Raw genomic sequence first — 22560 nt, forward strand, 5'->3', positions numbered from 1 at the left:
TCTTGACTGGCCCAACCAGAGCACTGACCTAAAACCAATTAATAGTGATGAGCGAATGTACTCATTGCAACCAGGCAACCCCCACATGTACTCAGCCTGGCTAATAGCTGTAAATCATTCAGCTGAGGCGATGAAAACTTAATCTCCGAACACTAACAAATACTCGGAAGTCACTCGAGCGTGCTCGGGAAAACTCGAGCAACGAGTACACTCACTCATCACTACCAATCTTTGGAGAGACCTGAAAATGGCTGTCCACCAACGTTCACCATCCAACCTGACGGACCTGGAGAGGATCTGCAAGGAAGAATGGCAGAGGATCCCCAAATCCAGGAATGAAAAACGTGTTGCATCATTTCCAAGAAGACTCATGGCTGTAACAGCTCAAGAGGGTGCTTCTACTCAATACTGAGCAAAGGGTCTGAATACTTATGACCTTCTGATACTTCAGCTTTTCTTTTTGAATAAATGTGCAAAAATTTCGACATATCTGTTTTATTTCAGTCAAGATGGGGTGCAGAGTGTACATTAATGAGAAAATAAATGAACTTTTTTGAATTTACCAAATGACTGCAATGAAAGAGTGAAAATTTTAAAGGTGTCTGAATACTTTCCGTACCTACTGTATACTGCTCCAATTGGACAAACTATTAGTAGATTTGATTTTCAGTACCATCTCTATGCTGATGACAATTATACACATTGTCTCCTGACATCACTGCTGAATAACAAAATACCAGCGATTGTCTTTCCGCCATCTCTAACATTATGTCCTCCCTCTATCTGAAAATAAATCTGTCAAATCCGGAACTCCTTATGTTTACCTACCTATGCCCAATATTGTCATTTCCGTGTGTGGTTCCCACACTCCCCCGAAACATGCCTGCTGTCATGGACTCCTACTATATTCAGATTTTTTCATTTACTCACTCGTCACCTATACCTCAAAAACATTTCTAGAATTTGACCTTTTCTTACCTTTGACACTGCAAACACTCTTACTGTGGCTCTTATTCATGCTTGTCTGAACTATTGCAACTCTCTACTAAATCAGTGTCCCTCTTACTAAACACTCCACTCTCCAATCTGTGCTGAATGCAGCAGCCAGAATCATATTCCTTTCAAACTGCTACACCGATGCCTCCACCTGGCTAACCATCCGCTACAGAGACAAATACAAACTTATCACTCTCACCCACAAAGCAGCCAACGTTTCAGCCTCACACTACATTTTCTCCCTAGTCCTTGTCTACCACCCTACCCATGCCCTCAGTTCCAATAACCCAAGACTAACATCCTCAATAATCTGAACCTCTCACTTATATCTCCAAGGCTTCTTACAAGCTGTGCAAATTCTTTGGAATGCACTACCCAGGACAATTAGATTAATTCCTAATATCCAGAGTTTTAAGCATACCCCCAAAATACTTTTTTCCCCCCCCACTGGCCTATTGCCTCACCATACTTATCTAACTATCCGTTTTTTACTACACAATTTTCTTTAATATCAGGACCCTCGTAGCATCGAAAAATTTTTATGCACCTATGTACTCCGTGTCCTCCTATCTACGGTTCCTCGTAGCATCTGTTCACACACCCTCCATGCACTTTATAGCCCTCTGTCTGTACTGTACACTAACAACTCTGCCGGCATCGCTGCATGGCCTTCCATCCCTCACACACCATCTTATTCATTGCTCCAGGTCATGTTGTGGTCTGTGTCTGCTGCCGGCTCCACGCTCTGTGTCTCTTGCCTTCTGCCTGCTCTCTGCATGCTTCCTGGCTGTGTGCATAGGTGGGCGGCACCAGAACTCTCTGGTTCTTATGGAATCAGGGTGCACCTGTCAACACTGTGTTCCAAATTATTATGCACAAAGAGTTTAGGAGTGAGTGGAAAGGTTAGAATTGTTTTGTTTGTCATTTAAACTCATTGATGGTGATGTGTGTCAGGGCTCTTTATATCACTGAAAGCAATTGCAGATACCTGTGCAAATTAGTTTGGCAGGTGTGTCCAAATAAAGGCCAGACTACTTAAGAAGGCTGTTCCACATTATTAAGCAGCCTACATTTTTTGCCAAAATGGGAAAGAAAAAGGATGTGTCGGCTGCTGAGAAGCAACAAATTGTGGAGTATTTAGGTCAAGGCATGACTACAATCAACATTGCCAAGACACTTCATCGTGATCATCGCACAATCAAGAAGTATGTATCTGATTCCCAGCACACACGTGTGCGTGCTGATAAGGAAAAATTGAGGACTCTTTCCAACAGGCAATTGCGTAAGGTTAAAAGAGCAGCTGCAAAAATGCCTTGTCATAGCAGCAGACAAGTTTTTGAAGCTGCTGGTGCCTCCAATGTCCCCAGAACAACAAGATGCAGGGTCCTTCAGAGGTTTGCAGCTTTGCGTAAGCCATCCTGTCGACCACCTCTATCCACTGCACACAAGCAGAAACTGCTCCAGTGGGCCAAACGATACATGAAGACTGACTTCCAAACTGTTTTGTTCACAGATGAGTGCCGTGCAACACTCGATGGTCCAGATGGATGGAGTGGAGGATGGCTGGTTGATGGACACCCCATGAAAACACGGCTAAGGCGCCAACAAGGATGAGGTGGAGTAATGTTTTGGGCTGGAATCATGAGGAGAGAGATTGTCGGCCCCTTTATGATCCCTGAAGGGGTAAAGATGAACTCCATAATCTATGTGGAGTTTCTAAAACAACACTTCCTGCCATGGTTCAAGAGGAAGAACCGTGCTTTCCGCAGCAAGATCATTTTCATGCATGATAATGCACAGTCTCATGCTGCACAAAACACATCTGCATCTCTGGCTGCTATGGGCATAAAAGAGGACAAACTTATGGTGTGGCCACCATCTTCCCCTGACCTCAACCCCACTGAGAACCTCTGGAGCATCATCAAAAGGAGTGTCTATGATGGCGGGAGGCAGGTCACATCTAAGCAACAGCTCTGGGAGGGTATTCTGTCCACATGCAAAACAACTGAAGCAGAAACCATCCAAAAACTGACAAATTCAATGGACGAGAGAGTTCAGAAGCTTCTTTCGAACAAGGGGTCCTATGTGCAAATGAAACATCACCTAGAATAAAGTTTTCACTTGAAAACGGTTTGATTTCAATTTGTAATAAGCTGATAATGCTTATAACTTCACAATTGACCATTTTTTTGTTCAAAATAAAAAAAAAAAAAAAAAAAAAAGGTTGAAAACTCTGCTGTGCATAATAATTTGGAACATGCATTTTGAGTGTTTATTTTTTTTTTTAAAGATACTGTTTTCATAGGCAGTTTGTTCCAAAACATTGCAATTATACTAGAATAGTAGATTACTGGAAAATAACAGACTGCAATTCAGATAGGTAATTTAGAGAAAATATGAGGAAATATTATTTGCATAATAATTCGGAACATAGTGTAATGTGTCCCTGACCAATTATCAAGAGGCCTCTAGTAACTCTGTGGCCTCTGTGGAACTCGCCTGTGCAATGTGTTAACTTAGTGTCTTGCTACTGAGCTGCCAGGTCTTGCTCTGTGTTCTTCCTTCTCTGGAGGTTCTACTCCTAGCTTTGTTGGTGATTCTCTGTCTTCCCTCCAGGAGGCTGTATATCCTGGTCTCAGTGTCTTTGTTCTTGCCTTGCTTAGTACTTGACTGTACGCCCTCCTGGAGGCAGAATATCCTGGCCCGTGTCTTTGTTTCTGTACCTTGTCTCGCTCCATTACCTTGTCTGAACTCTGTCCTACCTCTGTCTCCTAGTCTGTGGCTTCTTTCTCTGTGTTTCCTTGTGTTCACTCCCTACTCTCAGCTCCGCATCCTGCACCCTTGCTCTGCTTCTGGCTCCGCACTCTGCGGCTTTGTGCCTTTGCTTTGCTCTGTTCTCGGGTCAGCACTCTGTGGCACTGCTTTGCTCTCGGCTCCGCTCCTTGCGGTTCTACCCGGCGCCGCTCCTTGCGGTTCTACCCGGCGCCGCTCCTTGCGGTTCTACCCGGCGCCGCTCCTTGCGGTTCTACCCTGCTCCGCTCCTTGCGGTTCTACCCGGCGCCGCTCCTTGCGGTTCTACCCGGCGCCGCTCCTTGCGGTTCTACCTTGCTCCGCTCCTTGCGGTTCTACCTTGCTCCGCTCCTTGCGGTTCTACCTTGCTCCGCTCCTTGCGGTTCTACCTTGCTCCGCTCCTTGCGGTTCTACCTTGCTCCGCTCCTTGCGGTTCTACCTTGCTCCGCTCCTTGCGGTTCTACCTTGCTCCGCTCCTTGCGGTTCTACCTTGCTCCGCTCCTTGCGGTTCTACCTTGCTCCGCTCCTTGCGATTCTTACCTGCATTCGCTATGTGAACTGGTCTCTACCTGTTACTCCATATACCATTCCTTCCAATCGATACCTGTACCAGCACCCGCTGTGTGAACAGGACACTACCTGTTCCTTTATACACCACACAAGCCTGCCCTGTATCGTAGCCGTACCCGCCTGCCAGAGTCTCAGCCATGCCCACCTGCTTGTGTCTCTGCCGTGCTCATCAGCCTCTCTGCTACTCGTACTTGTTCTAGTGTGCCGTCTTCCCAAGTGGGATCAGCAGCCACCACCCTGGAGTGGCACCTGGCAGCTGCCTGCGGCACAAGTCTGACCTCACCATCAGAGGCTCCAGAGAAGACTAAAGGTACCTTCACACGAAGCGACGCTGCAGCGATAGCGACAACGATGCCAATCGCTGCAGCGTCGCTGTTTGGTCGCTGGAGAGCTGTCACACAGACCGCTCTCCAGCGACCAACGATGCCGAGGTCCCCGGGTAACCAGGGTAAACATCGGGTTACTAAGTGCAGGGCCGCGCTTAGTAACCCGATGTTTACCCTGGTTACCAGCGTAAAATGTAAAAAAACCAAACAGTACATACTTACATGCGTCCCCCGGCGTCCGCTTCCTGCACTGACTGAGCGCCGGCAGTAGCAGGGCACAGCGGTGACGTCACCGCTGTGCTTTCACTTTCACTTTGCGGCGCTCAGTCAGTGTGGGAAGCGGACGCCGGGGGACGCATGTAAGTATGTACTGTTTGGTTTTTTTACATTTTACGCTGGTAACCAGGGTAAACATCGGGTTACTAAGCGCGGCCCTGCACTTAGTAACCCGATGTTTACCCTGGTTACCAGTGTAAAATATCGCTGGTATCGTTGCTTTTGCTGTCAAACACAACGATACACGGCGATCAGACGACCAAATAAAGTTCTGAACTTTATTCAGCGACCAGCGACATCACAGCAGGATCCTGATCGCTGCTGCGTGCCAAACTAAACGATATCGCTAGCCAGGACGCTGCAACGTCACGGATCGCTAGCGATATCGTTACAAAGTCGTTTCGTGTGAAGGTACCTTAAGGGTACTGTCCTAGTCACGCCCCTTCCAGGGTAGTCTGGTTTGTGGCACAGTGGGGCCACAATCCCCGGGCTCACGCCCACCAGTTAGGGCGTCACCGGTTCATGAAGCATTATGTAAATACCCCATTTATTATATTGGCGGCTGGACCATACAACACAAGCTCACTCCTTTTGGCATTTGTTGATTTATGGGTTATTCTGTAATGTCTTTATTGTTTGTACAGGACTATATAATACATATATGTGGGTGACTCAAGGAATATATGCATGAAAAACGGGCTATCCAGTGAAAAGATGTATCATATAAAGTGTGTCTTACCGTACAAGAAATATACGGTAATAAACATTGTCTGCATTTAGTGGTTACTACTCACCTGGATGGTTATCTGGAGGAATCTCCTCTTTATACTGCTCATCACCCCTCACATATGTCTCTGTATTAAGATTGGTCAGATCTTTATCCTGAAACAGATATTCTAAAAGTCACATCTATGATCAGCTCTAATCCTGCCTTCTCCACCGTTCTCATTACACAAGTATAAAACATATAATACTGGTGGATAAAACAAGACTGAACACAAGACCGTCACAGCCGTCTACACATCATAGGGGAGATCTCATGTCACCTTCTCTCCATCTACCTGATGATCCTGAGGAACATTGGGATTTTCTTGTTTACAGTCCTGTGGAAGAAGAGGATGGGGACATCTCTCTGGTGTTGTCCTCTTACTGGATAGAACTGGAGGAAACACATACAGGGACTGAATTCATTCTTTACATAGATAATTATATGCCGTGTGTATTTACTCCTGTCTATTACCTGGTGATGTGAGGGGCTGGGGATCCTCCATCATGATGTCCTTGTACTGATCTTTGTGTCCTTCTAAATACTCCCACTCCTCCATGGAGAAATATACGGAAACATCCTGACACCTTATAGGAACCTGACACATACAATGATAGATCACACCGCTCGTTCCTTTCATAGCGTTACTGTATAATGTCCCAGCATTCCCAGCAGTGTCACCTCTCCAGTCAGCAGCTCAATCATCTTGTAGATGAGTTCTAGGATCTTCTGGTCATTGATGTCCCCATGTATCGGGGGTTCAGGTGGAGGCCCCGTGATTGGGCTTAGGGGTCTTCCCCATCCCTCAGACACAGGGTCCAGACAGCGCTCACTAGATGTCTTCACTAATATGTAATCCTGGTTGTGGAGAGACAGATTAATAAATCTCACTACAGACATTTCCAGAGTCCTCACCTCTCCAGTTCTGTCCATCTGTTATTCCCATAGATAAGAATGATGTAATGTGACGCCATCAGAATCTCTCACCTCTCCAGTAAGCTGGAAGAGGATCTCTAGGGTGAGGTGTAATATCCTCTCCGCCATCTTGTCCCTGTCCCTATCCATCCTTGACCGGTTCATTGGAAAAATTCTCTTATATAGAAGATCTTTACTGACAAAATCCGATATTGTAAAGGACCTGAATGGAAAGAAGATGAGCAGAAATAAGATCATAAAGAATCCCATGTAATAATACAATTTCTGGAGAAACATATGAAGATATATCACCTATGTATGCTATAATCTCTCTTTGTATGGACTGGGACATGAGCTTAATTTCTTATAAAAGGTAGGTTCTTCTAGCCTCTTGTATTACATGCCGTTGCCCTCTACTGTGCTCCACTTCAGGTTTTACAAGTGGCCCTGTGTGCTTTCCTGACATTATCTGCCTAAGCCTATTTAAGGCCTGCTAAGACACACACCTGTGTCTTGGTATTAAAGTGAACCTGTCAGCAGAATTTTGCTCAGTAAACTACAGACATTGTCATATTACCACTGTTAGGCTTCTTTTACACATACTGGGTTTTTTGCTGCCCGTTATTGCAGGCCTTTTTTGCGGACCGCAATAACGCCGCAATTTTTAAGGTCTGCCACAATAACGAACCGCAAAAAAACTCGCAGATTGCCATTTTTCGGGTTTCCAATATTACAGAATTAGTATTGGAAAAAAAAAACGGCGTTACGCAAAACCGGAAGTCACGGTGCACCACAAAAACAAGTTTCCGTTGTTTTTGCGGCCCCATTGATTTTCAATGGGGGGCCGTGTCCGTAAGACGTGAAAAAGATTGAGCAGGCTCGATCTTTTTTCACGGCCGTAAATACGGCCCTCACGGCCATACGGCGCACCGTGAAATTATTGCGGCCCGTCTTTACAGCCCCATAGAAATCTATTGGGGCCGCAAAAAACAAGAGTATGTGTAAAAGAAGCCTTATATGGATTTAAACGATAGTTGGGATGAAGAAATCTGTCTTGTATAATCAGTGTTAGAAGTTTTCAGTTAATGATATGCCTGTGCTGTGGGGCGGGACCATAGGCAGAGACTTACCTTCCTGCTCTAGGCCAGAGAAACCAAGGAAAGACCTGCCCACAGACCGCCCCAAAGCACAAACATGTTCCTCATCATAGAGATAGACTGTTCCTGCTTCAGGGCAGCTTGCGGGCAGGTCTCTTAATTTCTCTGGCTTACAGCAGGAAGATAAAACTCTCCCTACAGTCCCGCCCCGGAGCACGGGCATCTCATTAACTGAAAACTTCTAACACTGATTACACAAGACAGAGTTCTTCACCCCAGGTATCATTTTACTCAGTATAACAGCAGCAACATGACAATGTCTGTAGTTTACTTAGCAAAATCCTGCTGACAAGTTTAAGACTCCTAGTCCTGTGTCCTATTTGTATGCTGTGCTCTTCTATAAGTTCCTGGTCTGCATCTGCCTTGTGACCCTACACATCAGCTGCCTTTGTTGCTTTGAACTTGCCTGCACCCTCTCTACACCTGTCCTCTTGTGGTCTCCAGTGCGCCAAGTCCTCACTTGACAAGTGCCATTCTGCCTGCTACATCAACTTCCGGGGTCTGTGTGTCCACCCAGGATTGAGGCTTAGTGGATATTAGCATTCTCAAAGAAGCCTTAGATAAAAAGTAAGTTTTTCCAGAAGAAAAACCTCAAGTCTCCCATCTTTTCAGAACCACTATACTCAGACAAGACAGGAGCACAAGTGGAAAAGAAAATGGGCAGATGGAGTTATCCCAAAGGCAGAAAACAAAAGGATTCCTGCTTATTCCCAATTCATAGTTACATAGGTTGAAAGACCTAGTTCCATCAAATAAAGTCTTTCTATAAAAATTAAAATGATGCAATAAGTGTAGGCGTCAGACTTCCAGAATTTTACAGCAAATGGACTATCATAAAGTTAGAATACTTGGGTATGCAAGTGATAAAAGAAGTATACCAAAAAGAACTTTCACATTATCCTCCTGAAAAATCAAATGGTTTTGGATTATATAAAACTACAACTGTCATCTAAGTCCCAGGGCCAGAAGAATACAAAGGTGATTATTTACATTTGTTCACGGTGACAAGCAAAATGGCTCTTTCAGAACCATTAAACAAATGACTAATTTACAAGAAGTTCAAAATTGAGTAAATCCCGTTATTCCTCCGATAGCTCATCAAGCTGTAATGTGAATGTTGGATTTAGAGAGTGCATATTATCACATCCCCATTTCTTCTCTACACCAAAACGACCTGATATTCACAATCGCAAAGAATTCATTATCAGTTCTGTTGCTCACCTTTTGGGATTGCCTCAACCCCATGTGTTTTCACCAAGCTCTTTGCAGAAGTCATTGCATATTTAAGGAAGACATCATCGTAATTCTATATCTAGACCACTTTGTTGTGATGGCAAATAAGTGCTATACTCTCAGTATTCATCTATTCAGGATCCTATCCTTGCTAATAAATCTGGGCTGGATTATAAACTGGGAAAAAAAAAAATCATACCTTAAACTGGAGATAAAGAAGGTATTTTTGGGAGCCCTACTAGAGATGAATAGTCTCAAAAGATGGGGAAGCCAGGATCCAAAACTCCCAGCTTCAGGGAATAAGGTTAAAGTCTGACCAGTTGAGATCTCCAAATTAAAGACCACAGAGCTACATAGGAAACCCTGACGAATTATCAGTCATGTACAAGATCGACATGTAAGAAATCTAACAATATGCAATATGACAGATATAGCAATATGACAGAAGTAGCATATCGTTGCCATCAAGTGGGCACAAGAAGCAACCATCTGCAAATTCTAGATTCAAAAATATTCTACTGCGCAGAAAAGACAGTTCAATCTCTCTCTGCCATCAATCTAAATGTTTTACAGAATCACTCAGGAGATTTTCTAAGCCAAAACACCTCAAGTCCATCAGAATTGTTCCTAAACCCAGAGGTGTTCTTTCACTTGTGCCAAAGGTGGGGTCTTCTTCAAATTTGCATCAACATCCAATGCAAAATTGGTATTTGCTTTCTGTAGACCCAAGAGACAACCAATCAAAAGTGGATGCCTTAGACCAGAATTGGAACCTCATTTATTCCGGCAAAGTATTCAGAATACTTCCCTTTCGGCCCAAAAACTAGCTGTTTCCACTTCTAAACCTTCCACTGGTCAAAGGACCGGTTGTTCTAACTCTTCGAGAAGATCTCCAATCAAAGGGTCTTTTCTATCACCCTTGAATAGCAATAAGCTTAACCTTAGACAAGCCTGGATTTCAATCTGTGCATGTACCGCATCTGGCGCCATTGTAATGAATACCGCAGGAAGATCAATGTGCACATATACCTACAGCCAATTTAATACAGGAAATATATATCTTGGTACCGTGTTAGCCAGTGGATAGAAAAATATTTAGAATTGAGAGTCCTCAGTGGTTGATACCATCTTTTCAGTTAGCCATTAAAAGGTATCAACCACTGAGGACTCTCAATTCTAAATATTTTACAACCAATTTACTAAGTACGCTGCAAGGTGAATATTGGCAGTTGGGACTCAGCTCCTGCCTCACTTACTTGCCGAAAGCCAGGACACCCACTCCTCCCTGCCCAGGGCCAGCAGCATAGCCCCATTCCTGCGGCCACCAGCTTCCTGCAGCGGCGACCCTGCTCTTGCCTCTTGTGACCCAACTTGGATTTGAAATTGGTGTTAAAAAGTCTATGCAACTTCATATTGGGGCCTCTTTCTTTGCCAAGTCCAACATTTTTATCCCTTAAGACAGCATTCCTGGGAACCATTATATTCACAGGAAGGATTGGAAACATGCAGGCCCTCTCTATCAGAGAACCATAGCTCATGATATGGGAGGACAGGATTGCCCTAAAACTAGATCCTTCCTTACAAAAGTAGTAAGAAAATTGCATAGGGCAGCACAGTGGCTTAGTGGTTAACATTGCAGCTTTGCAGTGATTGGGGTCCTGGGTTCAAATCCCACTAAACACAACATCTGCAATGAGTTTGTATGTTCTCCGGTTTCCTCCCACACCCCAAAGACATATGGATAGGAAACCTAGATTGAGAGCCCCAATGGGGACAGTGCCGATAATGTATGTAAAGCCCTGTGGAATTAATGTCGCTATATAAATGAGTAAAATAAACAAATAAAATAGAGATCAAGAAATTATACTTTCATTTTCTGCCAAAATCCAAACTATCATTGATGTAACAAAAAAAAATCCTTCCATATTTTGACATTGCTAATCCTTGGCACCTAGATACCAACCTTTGGTGGCAGAACAGGAATAAGACCTCTGAGGCTTCTCTAGCCAAATCGATAAAATTTGCCATTTACTAGCGTGATATCATTTTTAGGGAGCCCCCACCCACCACTTAAATGTTAAAGCACATTCTATAAGAAGGTTTGCATCTTCTTTCACAGGAAAAAGCAGAAGTTTCCATTGACCAAGTTTGTAGAGTTGCAACTTACCCAAGCCTAAATACCTTTTGCAAACACTACAGAGACTGGATCTGATGTCAAAACATCAAGACTAGAGAACTTTGCATCTAAAGACAATCGGGGTCACTCGGTAAATGTAATCATTTGTTATTGTTCCGATGCGCTGTCTGGAGGGACGTCCTGAAAAGGGGGAATTAGTCCTACCGATAACTGGGTTTTAATGAGTCCATTCAGACTAATTCCTTACTAGTGTTGAGCGATTGCGCTCAGATAAGGTGTTACCCGAGCAAGTTCTGGTGCTAACCGAGTGTCTCCGGCGTGCTCGAATACTATATTGGAGTCGCCGCGGCTGTATGGCTTGCAGCTGTTCTTGAGCCACAACACATAGGCAATCCCTGCTTGTGTTGTGGCTGACAAACAGCCATGGCGACTCCAACAGAGTATGCCGAAGACACTCGGTTAGCATCCGAGCGTGCTGAGGTAACACCTTATCCGAGAACGTTCGCTCAACACTTTCTTACCTGTTGCTTCTCGCAGTATGCAGATTAATATTTATGAATAAAAAAATAAATAAATAAAAAAAAGACAGTCCTCTCTGTAAAACAGGGGTCCCCAACCTGTAGCTCGTGAGCCACATGTGGCTCGCCTGCTCCTGAAATGTGGCTCGCCGACGGTCACCAGAAAGAAGACTGTGTTCAATCCCCAGGGAGCCGCCCCACCGCCTGTAATACCCGCCCCACCGATGGTAATATGCCACCCCTCCTGTGTATGTATGTCAATCACTGACTGCATTCACGCCTGCGCAGTGGAGTGGGTCACTGTGCTCTATTGAAGTCTCGCGAGACTTCACAAATCTCGCAAAATGTTGGTTACTGCGGCTTCACTAAAGCACAGTGACCCGCGCCACCAGGACCGCCGTCAGGGCATTACTGCCCTGACTGAGGTATGGAGCCTGAACAGCAGAGGAGGCCCATATCGGGCCCCGTCTTTTCTGCTGATCGGGCCCCAGCGGCAGGCTTCTGCTCCATGCAGTTACTGAACCTGCGTCCGAGACGCAGGTTCAGTTACGCTATGAAAATAGAAAGAAAAAAAGTGGGCACCACTTAATCCAATGAAATTAATCAAATTAGCCAGGTGCTACTCAATGCGCGACCAAAACGTAAAAAGATGAGAAGAAAGTGTGCACATTTCTTACTCACCTGTCCTGCATTGTCTTGCATGTCGCTCCATCACAATTTTAAATGTTTTTAATCGTATTTTGCTGTCTAACTTGGCATTGTTGTTAATAAAGCCGCTTTTTGATATATCATCGCCTCGTGTGCACTATACTTTGCGCTCTTTCTTCTCATCTGTTTAGGTTCAGTTACTCTACTGCAGTGTGGGCCCGGGCCCGCATGGCAATAGTTAAAGCCGCCAGCCAATCGGAGGCTGGCAGCTGACGTCAGGGCACACTTCGCCGACGTATGACGTTATTGTCATTCGCCGGCAAGTGCGCGCTTGAGACGTCTGGAGGGATTTTTTTTATTTTTTTTTTATTTTAAAGCAATATGTTTCAGGATGGAGACATGGGGGCAGAATGGAGACAAGGGGGCAGAAGGGAGTCAAGGGGGCAGAATGGGAGACAAGGGGGCAGAATGGGAGACAAGGGGGCAGAATGGGAGACAGATGGGGCAGCAATATGGAGCAGGATGGAGACAGATGGGGCAGGATCATGGGGCAGGATGGAGACAGATGGGGCAGGATCATGGGGCAGGATGGAGACAGATGGGGCAGGATCATGGGGCAGGATGGATACGATGGAGACGGATGGGGCAGGATCATGGGGCAGGTTGGAGACAGATGGGGCAGGATGGAGACAGATGGGGCAGGAATATGGGGCAGGATGGATATGATCGAGACAGATGGGGCAGGATAATGGGACATCAAATGGAGGCAGGATGGGAGAACATATGGCTGGAGCAAGGAATGAGACACACGGGGGCCATGATGGGGGATATTACTGCAGTGAGGTATTTTTTATTTTTTTAGGCTAGTGTTTTAAATAGGGGGGGTGGTCCTGTTACTGTGCAGAGCAACACTGTCGCCTTTTTTTCTTCATCTGTAGTTTAGAATTTGGGGGAAAAAAAAGTAGTGTGTTCTGCAAGCGGAGCTCTAGATAACTGTGTTATTTCCTGCAGACACAAGCCCTGGCTGGAAGAAGTGACGGCGGTCTGTGCTAGATGAAGATGAAAAGCAAACATGAAGGACTCACCCAGAGACTCAATGTGTTACCTGTACACTGACACTATACACTGTACTACAATGTGGCTCGCGACCAACTTTCATAGCAGAATGTGGCTCTCAAGGTAAGAAAGGTTGGGGACCCCTGCTGTAAAACACTGAAGGGAGGAGGAGTGGCCCAAACTCATTTAACCCCTTAAAAACATGCTACTTATTCAAATATGTGAAAATGGGCTGTATGCCCACTTTGATGCCAGTTCTGATGCACAGAACCCATTTGGGCCAGGCTGGAGGGACCTGGTTTTGATGCAGGGCATCACTATTTTGTGTACTTTTGTGTGAGATCAGTGGCACAAAATCATTTAACCCTTTGATTAACTCCCTTCAGTGCCCACTTTGATGCCCACTTTTGTGCCAGTTTTATAATTTTTGTAGATGTTTTTAACTTCACATCAGGGCTCCTCCTTGCATTGTGTGTTATTATTGTGATGATTATTATTGTTAAACCTATAAAAAACAGAAAAGAAAAAATTGCCGAATAAGAAACCAACTTCAGCCTCCTGCAGTCTACTATGTCCCAGAGTCCGCCTCCAGTAGGCACAGGCGCCAGGCAAAGGTGCGCAGCAGAGCACATGGTCACACTGCATGCGCCATTATAGTCTATGGTCCCGTCCGGCAATACGGCAAAACCCCGTTTTATGGGGGTTTGGACGTAAACTCCGACGAAGCCATTGAACACCCTGTGAAAGCCCCCTAATTCAGTGTTTATTCTAGATGGCGCTTTATTGGGTAATCACCTGTGCCCTCAGCTTCTGGGAGACTTACCTCAGAGGAAATGTAGCTTACAAAAAGTTGCTCTTGGGATGAAGAAACATAAGAACGCCCAGTCACATTCCAGGAAGGGTTAATGCCCCCACGCGCCCAGTAATGGGGAATCTGCAGCACCTACCTCCACCTGCAGAGCCGCACACCACATATATGGCTGTTCTGTGCGCACAGGACCTGGGATGAGGTCACAGGAGGGGAGGAGTCAGGGGTCACATGATCAGGGGGCCTCAGTGTATGCAGGACTGTGCTGTGCTGGTTGTCATGGTGCTGGATGAGGGGAAGTGTATGTGTGGGGTCAGGAGGGGTTTACAGGGTGGATGTAGCAGAGCCGTGTGTGTACGAGGTGTACGGAGCGGAGCCGTGTGTGTACAAGGTGTATGGAGCGGAGCTGCGTGTACAAGGTGTATGGAGCGGAGCCGTGTGTGTACGAGGTGTATGGAGCGGAGCCGCGTGTGTTCTAGTTGTACATAGTGGAGCCGTGTGTGTACGAGGTGTACGGAGTGGAGCTGTAAGTGTACAAGGTGTACGGAGTGGAGCCATGGGTGTACGAGGTGAACGGAGCGGAGCCGCGTGTGTATGATGTCTATGGAGCGGAGCCGTGTGTACGGAGCGAAGGCGTGTATACGAGGTGAGCGGAGCCGCATGGGTGCGACGTCTATGGAGTGTAGCCGCGTGTCTATGAGGTCTACTGAGCGGAGCCGTGTGTGTACGAGATCTACTGAGCAGAGCCGTGTGTGTATGAGATCTACTGAGCAGAGCCGTGTGTGTACTAGGTGTACGGCGCGGAGCCACATGTGTTCTAGGTGTACGTAGTGGAGCCGCATGGGTACAAGGTGTACGGAGTGGAGCCGTGTGTGTACGAGGTGTACGGAGCAGAGCCGTGTGTGTACGAGGTGTATGGAGTGGAGCAGTGTGTGTACGAGGTGTACAGAGCGGAGACGTGTGTGTACGGAGCAGAGCCTTGTGTACGAGGTGTACGGAGTGGATCCATGTGTTTACTAGGTATACGAGGAGAGCCGTGTGTGTACGATGTGTACGGAGCAGAGCCGTGTGTGTGCGAGGTGTACGGAGCGGAGCCGTGTGTGTACGAGGTGTACGGAGCGGAGCCGTGTGTGTTCTAGTTGTACATAGTGGAGCCGTGTGTGTACGGAGCGGAGCCGTGTGTGTGCGAGGTGTACAGAGCAGAGCCGTGTGTGTACGTGGTGTACGGAGCAGAGCCGTGTGTGTACGAGGTGTATGGAGCAGAGCCGTGTGTGTACGAGGTGTATGGAGCAGAGCCGTGTGTGTACGAGGTGTATGGAGCAGAGCCGTGTGTGTACGAGGTGTATGGAGCAGAGCCGTGTGTGTACGAGGTGTATGGAGCAGAGCCGTGTGTGTACGAGGTGTACGGAGCAGAGCCGTGTGTGTACGAGGTGTATGGAGCAGAGCCGTGTGTGTACGTGGTGTACGGAGCAGAGCCGTGTGTGTACGAGGTGTACGGAGCAGAGCCGTTTGTGTACTAGGTGTACGGAGTGGAGCCGTGTGTGTACGAGGTGTACAGAGCAGAGCTGTGTGTGTACTAGGTGTACGGAGTGGAGCTGTGAGTGTACAAGGTGTACGGAGTGGAGCCATGGGTGTACGAGGTGAACGGAGCGGAGCCACGTGTGTATGATGTCTATGGAGCGGAGCCGTGTGTACGGAGCGAAGGCGTGTGTACGAGGTGAGCGGAGCCGCATGGGTGCAACGTCTATGGAGTGTAGCCGCGTGTCTTTGAGGTCTACTGAGCGGAGCCGTGTGTGTACGAGTTGTACTGAGCTAAGCCATGTGTGTACGAGGTGTACTGAGCGGAGCCGTGTGTACGAGTTGTACTGAGCAGAGCCGTGTGTGTACGAGATCTACTGAGCAGAGCCGTGTGTGTACTAGGTGTACAGAGCGGAGCCGTGTGTGTACGGTGCGGAGCTGTGTGTGTATTAGGTGTACGGAGCGGAGCCGCATGTGTTCTAGGTGTACGTAGTGGAGCCGCATGGGTACAAGGTGTACGGAGTGGAGCCATGTGTGTACAGAGTGGAGCCGTGTGTGTACGAGGTGTACGGAGCAGAGCCGTGTGTGTACGAGGTGTATGGAGCGGAGCCGTGTGTGTACGAGGTGTACGGAGTGGAGCAGTGTGTGTACGAGGTGTACATCACCGTGTGTGTACGAGGTGTACAGAGCGGAGACGTGTGTGTACGGAGCAGAGCCTTGTGTACGAGGTGTACGGAGTGGATCCATGTGTTTACTAGGTGTACGGAGGAGAGCCGTGTGTGTGCGATGTGTACGGAGCAGAGCCGTGTGTGTACAAGGTGTACGGAGTGGAGCCGCGTGTGTTCTAGTTGTACATAGTGGAGCCGTGTGTGTACGGAGCGGAGCCGTGTGTGTACGAGGTGTACGGAGCAGAGCCGTGTGTGTACGAGGTGTACGGAGTGGAGCAGTGTGTGTACGAGGTGTACAGAGCAGAGCTGTGTGTGTACTAGGTGTACGGAGTGGAGCTGTGAGTGTACAAGGTGTACGGAGTGGAGCCATGGGTGTACGAGGTGAACGGAGCAGAGCCGCGCGTGTATGATGTCTATGGAGCAGAGCCGTGTGTACGGAGCGAAGGCGTGTGTACGAGGTGAGCGGAGCCGCATGGGTGCGACGTCTATGGAGTGTAGCCGCGTGTCTATGAGGTCTACTGAGCCGAGCCGTGTGTGTACGAGGTGTACTGAATGAAGCCACGTGTGTACGAGGTCTACTGAGCAGAGCCGTGTGTGTACGAGATCTACTGAGCAGAGCCGTGTGTGTACTAGGTGTACGGAGCGGAGCCGTGTGTGTACGGAGCGGAGCTGTGTGTGTACTAGGTGTACGGAGCAGAGCCTTGTGTACGAGGTGTACGGAGTGGATCCATGTGTTTACTAGGTGTACGGAGGAGAGACGTGTGAGTACGACGTCTATGGAGCAGAGTCGGGCCGAGTGTATACAGAGTAGAGTTGCGTATGTATTTGACATGAACGGAGGGGAACCTCTGGTGTACGACATGTAAGTAGCAGAGCCGTGTGTGTAACTTACTATAAAGCCCTTACATTACTGTGAAGTTTGACACCCTAAATAATGCAAATGGTATCCCCACTCCTCATTGGCTAGAGCCGATGTTCCATATTAATCCCTCAAACAGCACAAATGTATAGCAGAATTACTAAATCCCTTTCGATACAGGAAAGATATATATCTTGGTACCTTTCCTAAGGCCAGTCTCACACATCCAGATAATTCCGGTACCGGAGAAAACGGTACCGGAGTTGTCCGTGTGCTCACGTGGCACATCAGTGTGGCCTATGGGAGGTGGAGCCGCATATTCATCACTGTAATGAGCGGTACCACGTGACCGCTCACACAGGACAAGCTGCCGGCGCTGAGAGGAAGCATCGCGGGAGCTGGGTGAGTATTTCTTCTGCAAGCGGGCGTGCGCACGGGGGGTGGGAGGCAGGAGGTGACCCCAAACTTTATTTTTAACAAAAAAAAAACTTGATCTTTCATCCCTTCTCTCCTGCAAACGTTGCTTTGAGCCGAGCAGGACAGAAGGGATGAATGCCGGCTTCAGCACCACACGCAGGGGACAGCGCTTAACTGTAGCGCTGTTTCTCCTGCGGCGGTACGTGCACGCAGAGGAGAGTGCACACTGTTCTCCGTGTGCACGTGTGCGGGACGCTTTGCGGACCATGCTGCCGGAGAAAAGCGGACATGTCTCCGTGTTTTGCACACGGACACACGGTCCGTGAAAACACGCAGGCATGTGCATAGACCCATTCATTTGAATGGGTCTACGTGTGTCAGTGCCTCCGGTACGTGAGAAAACTGTCACTACACGTACCGGAGCCACTGACGTGTGAAACCGGCCTAAGAAAGTAGTTAGTCCCTCCAGAAGCAGAGAGGATAATTACTCATCTGATTACTGTGGAATCTGCACATAGTACGTCACCTTCTGATGCAGGTGTGGAGTTTGTCCTGACACGATTCACCCTTAGGGTATGTGTCTTTCGCATATCTGAAAAAGTGCCCAAGAAACACTCAAAGGTCTTCCTGTTCATATGTTCAGGTTTTTTTTTAGCGTCTTTTAACCCCTTCACGTTTCCAAAGACATAAAGTGACCAGAAAAAGTTTGGGTATCTTTGAGCTTTTTGCCGCTAGCAGTTTCTTCACAATTGAATACAGTTTAAAATAAAAATGCCTGTAAACCCCAGTAAGAAAGACACCACAAAAATGCTGTAGAAAAAGCCAGTTCAGGTAAGGCTAGGTTCACATTGCGTTAATGGCAATGCGCTGACAACATCCGTTACACAGCGGCACTAACACTATGTAACGGATTTGTTAGCGCACCCATTAACTGCCATTATGTAGCGCATCGCTAATGCATGTCATAATCGGCATGCGTTAGCGATGTGCCGTCATTCTGTGACGGACCCTCGGACGCGGTCTGCAGCATTTTCGGGTCCGTCACCGCTAGCACAAATGGAGCATCTGCGCTAGCGCGATCGCATAATGTGATCTTTAAAAGGCACTTGCATTGCGCAGTCCATTTAACGCATGCTTTGAACGGACTGCACTAACGCAATGTGAACCTAGCCTTACTCTCCAATCAAATCTCGTGGTTTTTGAACTCCTGATGGATTTTTGGAGAGTTTCTGCTTAAAAAAAATTTTTCTGAAACAATTTCCACTGAAAAACTCATAGTTTTTGACTGCCTCAAAAAACTTTGTGGGCACATACCATTACTTTTTTTTTTTGCAGGGTTCATCAGGGGACTAAGGCTATGTGCACACGTTGCGGATTTAGATGCGTTTCCGCAGCAATTTTGGACACGCGGAATTGCATCAAATCCGCAGTGTAATGCACAAGCAATGTTAGTCAATGGGAAATTGAGAATTGTTGTGCACATGCTGCAGGAAAAAAACACACAGATTTGCAGCGTTTTATTTTCCACAGCATGTCAATTCTTTTTGCAGATCTGCAGCGTTTCTGCACCCATTGACTTCCACTGTGTCAGGCCAGTCCGCAGCAAAACCGCAGGTTTAAAAAAGATCTGTGGATTTGCTGCGGATGTGCCTGCGAGAAACGCTGCAGATCGGGAGGGGGAAGAGTGTGTGGGCAGAGTGTGGGTGGAAACTATGTGTGTGGGCGGACACTGTGTATGTGCGGAGAAGATGTGTGTGTCTGTGTGCGGGTGTTTGTGTGTGTCTGTGTGGGTGTGCGGGGTCTGCGGGGCTGTGTGTGTCTATGTGTGTGTGTGCGCGGCTGTGTGTAGGCAGGCATCGTCCGATGGGACTACTAGTCCCATCCGGCTACTGTATGCCTGCTACAGTGACAGGTAACCAGATGATGGGACAGCAGTAGTCCCATCATTCGGCTACTGTGTAAAAAAAAAAAAAAAAAAACACATACAGTACAGACCAAAAGTTTGGACACACCTTCTCATTTAAAGATTTTTCTGTATTTTCATGACTATGAAAATTGTAAATTCACACTGAAGGCATCAAAACTATGAATTAACACATGTGGAATTATATACTTAATTTCAGTTGTTTCACACTTTTTTGTTATGTCTTATATTCTAGGTTCTTCAAAGTAGCCACCTTTTGCTTTGATGACTGCTTTGCACACTCTTGGCATTCTCTTGATGAGCTTCAAGAGGTAGTCACCAGGAATGGTCTTCCAACAATCTTGAAGGAGTTCCCAGAGATGCTTAGCACTTGTTGGCCCTTTTGCCTTCACTCTGCGGTCCAGCTCACCCCAAACCATCTCGATTGGGTTCAGGTCTGGTGTCTGTGGAAGCCAGGTCATCTGGCGTAGCACCCCATCACTCTCCTTCTTGGTCAAATAGCCCTTACACAGCCTGGAGGTGTGTTTGGGGTCATTGTCCTGTTGAAAAATAAATGATGGTCCAACTAAACGCAAACCGGATGGAATAGCATGCCACTGCAAGATGCTGTAGTAGCCATGCTGGTTCAGTATGCCTTCAATTTTGAATAAATCCCCAACAGTGTCACCAGCAAAGCACCCCCACACCATCACACCTCCTCCTCCATGCTTCACGGTGGAAACCAGGTATGTAGAGTTCATCCGTTCACCTTTTCTGCGTCAGACAAAAACACGGTGGTTGGAACCAAAGATCTCAAATTTGGACTCATCAGACCAAAGCACAGATTTCTAGTGGTCTAATGTCCATTCCTTGTGTTCTTTAGCCCAAGCAAGTCTCTTCTGCTTGTTGCCTGTCCTTAGCAGTGGTTTCCTAGCACCTATTTTACCATGAAGGCCTGCTGCACAAAGTCTCCTCTTAACAGTTGTAGAGATGTGTCTGCTGCTAGAACTCTGTCTGGCATTGATCTGGTCTCTAATCTGAGCTGCTGTTAACCTGCAATTTCTGAGGCTGGTGACTTGGATAAACTTATCCTCAGAAGCAGAGGTGACTCTTGGTCTTACTTTCCTGGGTCGGTCCTCATGTGAGCCAGTTTCTTTGTAGCTCTTGATGGTTTTTGCCACTGCACTTGGGGACACTTTCAAAGTTTTCCCAATTTTTCGGACTGACTAACCTTCATTTCTTACAGCAATGATGGCCACTCGTTTTTCTTTACTTAGCTGCTTTTTTCTTGCCATAATACAAATTCTAACAGTCTATTCAGTAGGACTATCAGCTGAGCATCCACCAGACTTCTGCACAACACAACTGATGGTCCCAACCCCATTTATAAGGCAAGAAATCCCACTTATTAAACCTGACAGGGCACACCTGTGAAGTGAAAACTGTTCCCAGTGACTACCTCTTGAAGCTCATCAAGAGAATGCCAAGAGTGTGCAAAGCAGTGATCACAGCAAAAGGTGGCTACTTTGAAGAACCTAGACATAATTTCAATTGTTTCACACTTTTTTGCTAAGTATATAATTCCACATGTGTTAATTCATAGTTTTGATGCCTTCAGTTTGAATGTACAATTTTCATAGTCATGAAAATAAAGAAAAATCTTTAAATGAGAAGGTGTGTCCAAACTTTTGGTCTGTACTGTATATACACATACAGCACATACAACATACAGTATATACTCACCATACACCTAGTTCCCGAAGCCCTCGATCACCTGTAAGAAAAATAAAAATAAAAAAACAACTAGTATACTGTTGTGGATTCTGTTTTTGGGCTCCCTCTGGTGGTTACGGCTGGTACTGGGTGACTTTGGTGGGTTGCGGTCTCTGGTTTCCACCTGTCCATCAGAGGCTGGGTGTTTCCTATTTAACCTGGCTTTCCTGTCATTCCCTTGCCGGCTATCAATGTACTCAGATGTGCTCAGTTTGGTTCCTGACTACCTGCTCCCAGATCTCTCAGGATAAGCTAAGTTTTGTTTTTTCAGTTGTTTGGTTTTTTTGTCCAGCTTGCTAATTATGACTCTATGCCAGCTGGTAGCTCTAGTGGGCTGAGGTTCTCCCCATGTGCCATGAGTTGGCACATGGGTTCTTGTAATCTCAGGATGGTTTTTGATTAGGGTTTTTTGCTGACCGCTCAGACCCCTTTTGTATCATTCTGCTTTCTAGTTATAGCGGGCCTCATTTTGCTAAATCTATTTTCATCTCTATGTGCGTGCCTTCCTCTCATTTCACCGTCAATACATGTGGGGGGCAACTATACCTTTTGGGGTTCATTCCTCTGGAGGCAAGCTAGGTCTTTATTTCCTCTGCAGTGCTAGTTAGCTCTTAGGCTGGCGCGTGGCGTCTAGAATCAACGTAGGCACGCTCCCTGGCTATTTCTAGTTGTGTTTGTCAGGAGTAGGGCAGCGGTCAGCCCAGGTTCCATCACCCTAGAGCTCGTCCGTTATTTATGTTATTTTGCTTGTCCAGTGCGATCCCCAGCCATTGGGATCCATGACATTATAGCCGGCCCACAAAGTGTTAATTGTTTGGGCTGAAGCAGGAGAAAAAGAAGTGTTTAAGGGAAATTTTTTTTTTTTTCCCCTCAGAGTTTTGCTGCCTAGCCCTTAATTGCTGTCTAGCTGCTTCTTACCTCCTCTTAACCCTTGAATGGCTCTGACCTTAGCTGTTTAACATGGATGTCCAGAGTTTGGCTTCCAGCCTGAGTAATCTTGCTGCAAAAGTTCAAAACATACAGGATTTTGTTGTTCACACTCCTATGTCTGAACCTAGAATTCCTATTCCAGAGTTTTTTTCTGGAGATAGATCTACCTTCCTGAATTTCAGGAACAATTGCAAATTGTTTCTTTCTTTGAAATCTCGCTCCTCTGGAGACCCTGCTCAGCAGGTTAAGATTGTAATATCTTTCCTGCGGGGCGACCCTCAGAATTGGGCATTTGC

The 22560-nt window shown here is 46.7% G+C and overlaps 2 protein-coding genes across 3 annotated transcripts in view; one reads left to right on the top strand and one right to left on the bottom strand.

Moving 5' to 3' along the window:
- LOC143767342 (uncharacterized) overlaps positions 1 to 14379 on the bottom strand; it is a 258579-nt gene extending 244200 nt beyond the window's left edge. The window contains exons 1-6 of one of the 2 annotated variants that reach the window (XM_077255585.1): positions 14212 to 14346; positions 6712 to 6862; positions 6406 to 6582; positions 6199 to 6322; positions 6020 to 6117; positions 5753 to 5840 (exon numbers count right to left, since the gene is read on the bottom strand). In XM_077255585.1, the coding sequence (XP_077111700.1) occupies positions 5753 to 5840; positions 6020 to 6117; positions 6199 to 6322; positions 6406 to 6582; positions 6712 to 6804 (580 nt within the window). In that variant the 5' untranslated portion in view covers positions 6805 to 6862; positions 14212 to 14346. Of the gene's footprint in view, positions 1 to 5752; positions 5841 to 6019; positions 6118 to 6198; positions 6323 to 6405; positions 6583 to 6711; positions 6863 to 14211 lie in introns of both variants that reach the window. The other variant, XM_077255586.1, reaches the window with a different exon arrangement.
- LOC143767410 (uncharacterized) overlaps positions 1 to 22560 on the top strand; it is a 599249-nt gene that overhangs the window by 314425 nt on the left and 262264 nt on the right. The gene's annotated exons all lie outside the window — the stretch shown is intronic.

The sequence above is a fragment of the Ranitomeya variabilis genome, chromosome 4 (assembly GCF_051348905.1).
Source record: "Ranitomeya variabilis isolate aRanVar5 chromosome 4, aRanVar5.hap1, whole genome shotgun sequence".
Lineage (NCBI taxonomy): Eukaryota > Metazoa > Chordata > Amphibia > Anura > Dendrobatidae > Ranitomeya > Ranitomeya variabilis.